Source organism: Balaenoptera musculus, chromosome 16, assembly GCF_009873245.2.
Source record: "Balaenoptera musculus isolate JJ_BM4_2016_0621 chromosome 16, mBalMus1.pri.v3, whole genome shotgun sequence".
In the NCBI taxonomy this organism is placed as follows: domain Eukaryota; kingdom Metazoa; phylum Chordata; class Mammalia; order Artiodactyla; family Balaenopteridae; genus Balaenoptera; species Balaenoptera musculus.
The window spans coordinates 183,539-192,953 of NC_045800.1; the positions used below are offsets into that span (position 1 = coordinate 183,539).

The window sequence follows — 9,415 nt, forward strand, 5'->3', positions numbered from 1 at the left end:
GACCTCTGGGGGCAGAGGGAAGGTCCCTGGGAGGGCAATTTGACCCAAGATGAGAAGTCGATGAGAAGGTGCCAGGCTGGAGGGCGGAGGGCGTGTCTGGCACCACGGCGCAGAGCCTGGCCACTTGGGGCTGAAGAGAAGCCCAGAGGCAGTTCTCCAGGCATGACATGCTTCTCCAGGGAGCCAGGGCCCCAACCCGAAGCAGGACACACCCTGCAGCCCAAGGTCTGAGGAGGGTCAGCAGCCACTGACCTCGAGGTGGGTGCAAGGCCGGTGGGTGCCAGGCCAGTGGGCCCCATGCCTGCCAGATGGAGTCCCGGCCTCTGCAGCTCCTGCGCCTCCCTCCCTCCACAGGCTAGCCTCCAGCTGCACCGCCTCCACGGGACGGTCCGGGAAAGATGCCCAAGCTCTGCCGTGGCAGCCGTGAGACTGGCCATTGCCACCCTCACCTGAGGCTTCTGTCCTTTCCTCAGCTGTGAGATGGGGGCCGTGCAGCCCATTCCCTGGGACTCTGAGGATGCAGCGAGGGAAGATGGGAGAAGCTGAGCACAGCACCCAGGCCCCCTACACGCTCCCCACATTTATCCCATCACTGCCCAGGATACCCTGACACGCTCACCCCAGCGCCGCCCAGGGCACCCTCACACGCTCACCGCAATGCCGCCCAGGGCACCCACTCCTCTGCACCCTTCAGGCCTCACTGTACACCTCCTCCAGAAAGCCCTGGGCCCTCGGGTCAGAACAGGGCGCCCCCTCTCCCGCGCACTCCTTTCTCACACTCGCTGGCCCTCGCCCAGACCGTAGGGCAGCCAGTGCCTGAACAATGGGGAGGTCCACTGGCTCTGCTGCCACCAGCAACGAGAATTCAGGGACCCGTGAACACACCCAGGGTCCAGGGTGGCCGGGGTAGGCGGGCCACGTGCTGGGGGCACAGGGCCCTGCAGTGACCGGAGCCCGGGGCACGACGAGGGCAGAGCAACCCACGCTGCAGCTCCGAGGCGTAAGGACGACTCTGGACAAAGGACGCTTTTACACACTTTATGTTCTTCCAACCGCATCAGCGGCATCCCGCATCTCCCTTCTCCAGGAAGACTTCGCGCTCAGCTCAAGCTCAGCCCTGGCCGGACTCCGGCGACTTGGGAAAGGAGGGAGCTGACCCCAGTGACATTAACATCCCAAATCCCAAGCCCGACTGAACTTTGCCCATCAAAGGAAAGGGTGGGGCCGGCCTCCTGGGGACCCGGGAACCCGGGGAGCAGAGCCGAGCTCAGAGCCGGGCTCAGGCCGCTGTGCGTGCGAATCCCACAGAGCAATGAGCCGGTCAGCCTCCCTCCAGCCGGACAGCAGAGCCCCGTGCGTGGTGGAGTAAAACGCCCGGTGTGTGGCTTCCCCTGCAAACAGGACCTGGAGCTGCAGAGAAGGCTGGGCTTAGGGTAGGTGCCAGGGGTCGGCCACAAGCCCCACACGCTCCTCCCCAAACACAGAGCGAAAAACCAAAAAGACGGAAATCAGCAGGAAAAAGATAAGAAAATTCAAGGGCCAACTCAGAAGCCCACCATCCAACCAGAAATCCAGAAAAAGAAAAAGGAAAAAACAAAACATGATAATTGAAGAGCATCCCAGACGAGTGAATATGCGCCAGAGTGCAGCGACGCTGGGCTCAGAGTGGGCCCGTGAGGGTGGGGTTTCTTGCTCGTTCAGGCTTCCTCAGAGATTTGAAAACCAGGTGACACAGGGAAGAAAGGCATCAGAACGGCCTCAGGCTTCCAGCAGCAACACTGGAGAACGTCTTCAAAACCCTAAGGGACGTGGCTCTCCAACTGGCATTTACACCCAACGTGAGGCTTTCACACGGCTGTGAATCCTTGGACACTCCTCCCGTAGGAAGTGCGGTCTGTGCCCCGCCCCTTGAGTCTGGGCGGGCTCCTGACCACTTTGTCCAGCAGGTGTGGCAGGAGTGGTGCTTCCTGGCTTCCCAGCTCCGTCACTGGAGCAATGCAGCTGCCCCTCCCCGGAAGGCCTGCGCTGGAGCCCCAGGCGGCCACAAGGCAGCGTGACAGCCACCGCTCTGTGAGGAAGCCCAAGCCACATGGAGAGGCCTGGGGCGGGTGCTCCAGCCAGCGTCCCAGCCATGCTCAGGGCAGACGTGAGAGAAGCAGCCTCAGATGACCCCAGCCCCAGCCCTGAGTCACCCCAAGCCCGTCATCTTCCCAGCTGAGACCCCAGATGTCATGGGGCAGAAACAACCGTCCCACGGTGCCCACCTACAGAACCCATCGGCCCAGAGAAGTGGTTGTTTCCACCGCTGGAAAAGAAACCAAGGCACCCTCGCCAGCTCAGGTGTGGAGAGTGCCCACGGCAAACAGGATGTGTGAACAGTGAGTAGCAGTCTTAGCAAAATTACTGCATCACACCTTGGAGGGTGGGGAGAGGTCTGAGGACTGGGTGGGCAGATGAGTGCAAGAAAGCTAAAACTTTATGTGCCATGGTCAGAATTCAATCAGTAATTCTTAAAACTGAAAAATCAAAGAGCACTTAGAGGGACTTCCCTGGCGGTCCGGTGGTTAAGACTCCGCGCTTCCAGTGCAGGTGGCACAGGTTCGATCCCTGGTCGGGGAACTAAGATCCCACGTGCCTCGAGGCGTGGCCAAAGAAAAAAAAGGCACTTAGAAAACTGAACACAGAATGTTGGATGATGTGGAGCAATTATTGTGAATTTTTAAGTGTGATAACAGTGCTGTGTCCTTGATCTTTTAGAGACGCAACACTAAAATATCTGCAAATAAAATGACATCACCTGTGGGACATGCCTAGTAACAGGCATGGGTGAGGCCGGGGCAGTGAGACACCAGGAACAGACAGCTGTGAAGCTGGAGACAGGAACCCAAAGGTTCTGCCAACCTTTGTAACATTTAAAGTTTTACACAATTAGATGTTTTGTAAACAGTGGTAGCACTATAATGGAAAAGAACCTGAGAAAAAATATGTGTGTGTGTGTGTGTGTGTGTGTGTGTGTGTATCTGACTCACTTTGCTGTACACCTGAAACTAACACAACATTGTAAATCAACTATACTTCGATTTTATAAAATGGCTTTAAAACAGTGGTAGCATAAGCCTGTTATTTAGAGATCAGAATCAGCCTGAAGAACAGTCTGGGAAGGGGCAACGGCATGCCCCCAACCAGAATGCTGTATTTTGTTTTTATTTTAATTTGTTAGCCAGCACCATAGAATCCTCTGACGCTTTAAGCCACATGTATGTATAATTCTGATCAAAATAACACATTTTAAAATTACTGTTAGTTTCAAAAAGAAAATGGACTCTGAGTCTCGGGGTCCCAGCCCCCCACTTGATCGCACCCAGCAGCCCTGGCCTTCGTGGGGCCTGTCCCGGGCCCTGGGCCTTCAGCGGGACCCCGGTGCCCTCGCCAGGCAGCTGCCTCCTACCTGGGCACCCCTGCCGTCCGCAGGGAGGGGCTGGGCCAGCAGGTCCAGGTCGTCCCCGGAGCTGCCCACGGCCACGTAGCTGTAGGAGCCCCGGGTGTACGGGGCACTGTGCCAGCGGGACCTCAGCACACTCCTGGGCGCGGGGAGCCGGGGGTTCCCTAGATCAAGAGACACTCGCATTAACAAGGAGCCTCTGGGACTTCCCTGGTGGCGCAGTGGTTAAGAATCCGCCTGCCAATGCAGGGGACACGGGTTCGAGCCCTGGTCCGGGAAGATCCCACATGCCGCGAGCAACTAAGCCCGCGTGCCACAACTAATGAGCCCGCGTGCCACAACTAATGAGCCCGCGTACCACAACTACTGAAGCCCACGTGCCTAGAGCCCGTGCTCCGCATCAAGAGAAGCCACTGCAATGAGAAGCCCGCGCACCGCAATGAAGAGTAGTCCCCGCTCGCCGCAACTAGAGAAAGCCTGTGCGCAGCAACGAAGACCCAATGCAGCCAAAAGTAAATTAATTGATTAATTTAAAAAAAACAAACAAACAAACAAACAAAAAACAAGGAGCCTCTCACCTTCAGGACTTAGCAGCTGAAAGTGAGAGACGCCGCCCGGGAGAAAACCAAGGCCCAGAGGGTGTTAGTAAGGGGCTGCCCTCAGGAGGCCCTGGAAGCAGAGCCCCCGACAGGCACCGCCGCCTTTCCCAAGCCTCAGCGTCTTGTCTGTGAAGCTCTGATTAGGGACAACTGCGTTCATCTTGGTGGCAGATTTTAGAAAAGAGAAGTGGGAAGTGTCCCTCAAAGACAAGAGCTCTTAGTGACGCACTAACGGGAAGGACAGTCCCCGGACACTCAGGGCTGAACCCAGTTCCTCTCTGGTGAGAGGCTTGGTTCCTGTCAGAGCCCAGCCACCAGGGCAGGAGGCGGCATGGCCCCTGCAGTCAGTACCTGTCACCCTGCGGAGCACCTGTGTCAGAGACAGGAGCACGTCCTCGTCCGACAGCGTCTCCATGAACTCAGACTCGAGCCCCGCAATGAAGCCGCAGAGCACCTGGCTGGCCCTGCTGGAGAGAAGCAGCGCTGGGACCGGACCCACGACACCCAGACGGCCTCCACCAGGGCCAGTGGCTCCGCCAGTGTGGCCGCGAACTCCCAGGGCCCCTCGACACGGGGTCTGCAAGGTCAGAGCTCTCGGGGCACTAAGACGGTTCCTTCTGTCTCCACCACTGAGCGCCGGTGGGGACGGCCACCCCCAGCACAGTCGGGGACTCAACCAGAACCTATGAGCAGAGCCGGTGGCTTCCCTGCCACCCACACGCACTGGGAAACGCCCCACCACTGCAGTGTCCCGTGAGGCAGCGAGTCACTAACTGTATCAAGTCCTGACCCTCGGGTGCGTGTCTTTCTGACACCCCGTGTGACGGGCCGGAGGGGACGGGGCACACCACGCGGACCTTGGCTCGGCTGCCGGGGCATTCGGGCCTGGGTATCTGGCAGACACTTTCTCGTAAATGAGCAAAGTGTGTCTCTTACAAGGAAAACAACTTCTAGTATTTATTGCACGTTCCAGGTCCCAAGAGATGCTGACAAGCTGCACACAGTGGGTCTCCATCTGTCCCTGCAAGGGGTGGGCCCAGGGTGTCTGTCTCACCATTTTAGGTGCCCTCGGGATCCCTACCCATTCAAACCCTCCAGAAACAACGCACAGAGAATCGATATCGCGCTGGACCCCACGCAGAGCTCACACCAGGCTTCCCCGGAGAAACCCGGGCAGAGCACGTACCCAAAGGAAGGCAGGACCCAAAAGCCGATAAGCTTCTTGAACCAGGCATCTTGCAACTTGGGGGCGGCGTCCTCCAGGGGCGACGTGTCCCTCCACACCACCTGGATGTGCTGGCAGTCTGGCTGCCAGAAAGGCTCCTCAAACTCCAGGAAGATTTTATTGTTGGTCCCAAAGCCGATTTTCCTGATCGCTTCCGCCTTCTCGGTGGGCAGTGGCGGCTCAAAGAAGGTGTCCAGACGTTCTTTAAGAAAACCTGGAATTCATAAGTAGACTCGGTTTACACCACGTCAATCGCTTAATCCAGAACTGACAGCCACGGGAAGGCACCCTGACCCCGTCACAGGAGTCAGAGAAAGAGGCGTCTGGGACCCACACCGGCTGGCCATCGGGAATCCTGGCCAGCACCTCAGTGGAGGGACACAACAGGCCCCATGAACACCTGGCCAGGCAGGAACGGGTCGCATGGCCCCCAGACTCCTCTGTGGGGACAGTTCTCCCTCCTGAGCCTTCTGCCTCTCAGTCTGCCCAGGGTTAGCCTGGAGGGGCAGCGAGACATGCCGGCTTTACCCAGAAGCCACCTGAAAACTAAGCAGGTTCAGCCAAGTCAAACCGCGAAGAGATGAAACATTCGCAGCACGAGCCAACCTCGCAGGTCTGCAAGAAAAGGACGAACAACCCCACAGGAAACAAGGCACCAGCCGTGAGCATCCACAGAGGGGACCGTCCCTCCACGGCCGCCCTCTCGGTGCAGAGCTTCAACTCAGTAGTCCCTGCTACTGGAATTGATCCTACACATATGTGCCACGAGTGTTTTTAAACACACATGTGTACAACACTGTGTGCAACAGAACAAGTGAAAACCATCTAAATTTGCATCAATATCAAGTAACGACACCTACATACGAGAAAACACAGTGTGGCTGTAAAGAACAAACGGGACAGGTGCCTGGCCCCCTGTGAACAGCGACCGCACAGCCGTAGTGACGCACCTCCTGACTGCAGCAGCTTCAGTGACCACGCGCCACAGCTGTGCATGAACAAGGCCGTCCATGTAAAAGAAAAAACACCGTGATAGACCTGTCTGTGCTGATTCGGAAACAAAGGAGCGGCAGAACACTGTGCTAACATGTCTGGCGTGATTCCATCGCGGGAAAAAGGAGCCGGGCACTGAGCAAGCTTATCCATACCCAACTCTCTGCGAGGCGACAGGCGGGACATGCGGCCACCGCCCTTGGGGTGGGGATGGGGGTGGGGGCGGCGGGGGGGAGATTCTTGCCCTTCATCTTCCATCCACTCTGGCACCTGCTAGCTTTGTGAACTTGGGCAATTAAGTGACTTATCTCTGTTCGCATTTGTCAAATGGGGATGGGGCAGATGTGTCCCCGGCTGCCGCAGGAGTAAATGAGATGAGCAGGCACGGACTTGCGTTCAACCATCTCCACCTTTTACCCAACTGCCGCTCCTACTCCAAGACTTGCGTCTAAAGCATCAGATCTGGAATTAAATAGGATTATACGCACAACTTCTTCCTCGATTACCACCGGGACCTAAACTCGAGACCCGGCTTTCACGCCCTCTCCACCGCTAAGGAAGCAGTTTGGTGAACCTCCCAACCTTTCCATAAATTACCTCCAAAAGGAGAAAGACACTTGCTGCCCTGCGTTTTCTCTTCCTGTGAAACTTTATTCCAAAGCACTCGACTGCTACAAAGCACAACCGAGTAACTCTATCCCAAACTCAGAATGAAAACGTGAGCTTAGCAGCCAACAAACGCCCCAGAGCCAATGAGGCTGAAGAAAGCCAGAGGCCAGGGGCCCCTGGGATGGGAACTGGAGGGGCTTTACCTAATGGCACGGTGACGACCACGTGATGCGCTGGGAAGCAGCTTCCATCCTCACATTCCACCAGCACTGGAAACGTCTCCCCAGGAGCAGAAGCTTCCTCGAAGGACCCATTCCAGTGAATGGTCTTCACTGGCTTGTTAAAAACCATCACGTCCTTGGGCAAGGAGGCCATGATGTGGTCTGTGAGTCCTTGGTAGCCCCTGGGAGAGACAGAGGTGTCCCGTGGTTAGGACCAGGCCCTGGAGGTGAGTCTCTGAAACAAGCCCTCCAAGCTCACACCAGATCAAGGAGCTGCAAGGGGCTGTGGTCTTGGCCTGGGGGCCTGGCTCAGCCAGGGAGGAAAGCAGGGAGGGAGGGGGTCTCATGGGAGGATTAAATGAGCAAAGGGATGCAAAGCTCCCCAGGTAATTGTGGAGAGCAGGTCCCTCCTCACCAAGCCCAGGGCTCTTGTTCTGGGCATCTGCCTGGTCCCAGTGCCCTCCCTGTGCAGGGCAGTCCTGGAGAGTCTTGTGAGTGCCCCATGGGGGAACGGCCACACCGACACAGAGGAGGGCCTGTCTGCCCATCTCTGAGGTCGAAGCCCCCGCACAGTGCTTACAAGCAGGAGGCCTCCTAAACGTGGGAGGAACAAAGCATTACAAGATGCATTTCCTTCTTTTAATCACTTGTTTTTGAGAACAATTCTTTTCTTTTTCATAAGTGAGCAAAACTAGGGAAATAAATGACCAATCTCCCTAAAACAGGGAAGACAAACAGCCCCGTCTCTCCCACCCATCCCCTGCCTGCCAGAGGCCTGAGGTACGGGTAGGGACCCCTGGGGTGCATGGAGGGTACTTGGGGTGCATGGGGGGACCCCTGGGAGGCACGGAGGGGTCTGGGTACATGGAGGACTGCCTGGGTGGGTGGGGCACGCACATACCCAGGAAAGGTGCAGTCCAACCCTGGCAGCACAGTGTACTCCCCGAAAGGTGCGAGGGCCACCAGGTCCATGCTGTGGGTGCCACTCACACAGCACTCCACGTTGAACAAGTTGTTCAGGATGGCCAGCTTGAGCCTCTTGGTCTCCTCCTCCTCCGTCCAGCCGGCCATGTGCTGGTGGATCTCCTTCTTGAGGTACTCCCCGACGCTGGGTGCGGGGGTCTCAGCCGCGTGCAGGAACTCCCTGGTCTGGTCTATGAGACTGTAGAACAGTCTGGCCATCTCCGCCACCAGCTCAAGGCTCACACTGCCCCCGGAGCTGGCATAGGACACAGAGGGCAGGCCCACGTGACCCCCGGTCTCAATCAGCTGGTTCTCCTCCGACAATGCCTTCTCCCCCAGCAGCCCGTACTTGGCAGCCAGCTGGAAGACGGGGTTGCCCTGCGAGGGCCCATGGATCCAGTGAGCGCCCACCTCCACCACACCACCTGGGAGGGAGCAGGAGAGGCCACCTTGAGGCTCCCTCCCCTGGGCCCTTCTTCTGTACACCGAGCCCCGCCCTTCCCATGTATGCTCTGAAAATCAGCCAGAGGCCCGCACGGTCCCTGAGGACCACAGACTCTCCCGGCAGGGCCCATCAGACCTAGTTTAAGGGGAACACCCGGCAGGGGCGACCTGGAGGCTGGAGGGGGAGCTCCCTGCGGGGCCAGAACCGGGGGCAACTGTGCAGAGCCACGGGTTCCCCACGCACGGCAGGGGCCGGCCCTGCTCATGCGGGCAGCTGAATTTCGGGGACCAGTGAACTTCGGTTAATTAACTGAAGCAGTGCGAGGATTCACTCAAGGGGCCAGATAAGGGTTCCGGGTCGCTTAACCCCGGACGCAGGCCGAGCCAGGACACGACAGAGCTCTGGCGGCACGGATTGGGCTCTGGGAAGGGGTTCCGCGGAGGAGTTCCGGGAAGGAGTTCCGGGAGGGCTGTTACCGAAGCTGCGCTCCGAGCGGATGCGGCCACCGGCGCGGGCCGTGGCCTCCAGAACCCGCAGGTGCGGGAAGGCCGGGTGGCAGCAGAGCCTCTGCGCCGCGCCCAGCCCCGCGATGCCGCCGCCCACCACCAGCACCCGCGGGCCGCGGCCCGGGGTCTCCGCCTGACGGCCACTCGACTGCATCGCGCCGCCCCGGGCAGTTCCCGCGCGTCCCCGCCGCTCGGAGGCTCGGAAAGCCGGGAAGAGACACGAAGTTGGCCCGGGACGCGGGGCGGGGCCGGAGTTTGAAGGGGGCTCGGGGCGCGGGGCGGGGCAGAAGGCGGGGCCAGAGGTGGACGGGGGCTTGGGGCGGGGCCGCGGGGCGGGGCAGGGGCTCGGGGCGGGGCCGCGGGGCGGGGCCGCGGGGCGGGGGCCGCGGGGCGGGGCCGGAGGTGGATGGGG

General features: G+C 59.0%; 1 protein-coding gene across 2 annotated transcripts; it reads right to left on the reverse strand.

Annotated features, from left to right (window-relative positions):
• Nucleotides 1-1,022: 1,022 nt before the first annotated feature.
• Nucleotides 1,023-9,256, reverse strand: PAOX (polyamine oxidase). Of its 2 annotated transcripts, none has more exons than XM_036828668.1 (7): nt 8,974-9,256; nt 7,991-8,477; nt 7,072-7,271; nt 5,228-5,480; nt 4,393-4,505; nt 3,449-3,606; nt 1,023-1,410 (listed from the first exon to the last, which is right to left on the reverse strand). In XM_036828668.1, exons 1-7 carry the CDS (start codon nt 9,155-9,157, stop codon nt 1,207-1,209), a joined length of 1,599 nt encoding a protein of 532 aa, XP_036684563.1. In that variant the 5' UTR covers nt 9,158-9,256; the 3' UTR covers nt 1,023-1,206. The 2 variants fall into 2 exon arrangements, with proteins under 2 accessions (XP_036684563.1, XP_036684561.1); XM_036828666.1 differs by having other exon boundaries at nt 1,030-1,410; nt 4,393-4,508.
• Between the last annotated feature and the right edge of the window lie 159 nt (nt 9,257-9,415).

Bases quoted from the DNA above. Each gene is read 5' to 3' on its own strand.
- PAOX (XM_036828666.1), bottom strand. From the start codon at position 9,157: ATGCAGTCGAGTGGCCGTCAGGCGGAGACCCCGGGCCGCGGCCCGCGG. The intron at 7,272-7,990 runs GTATGTGCGTGC...TGTCTCTCCCAG, and splicing joins TTGGACTGCACCTTTCCTGG to GGGCTACCAAGGACTCACAG. The intron at 4,509-5,227 runs GTACGTGCTCTG...GCTTCTCTCCAG, and splicing joins TGGGTCCTGCCTTCCTTTGG to CAGGGCCAGCCAGGTGCTCT.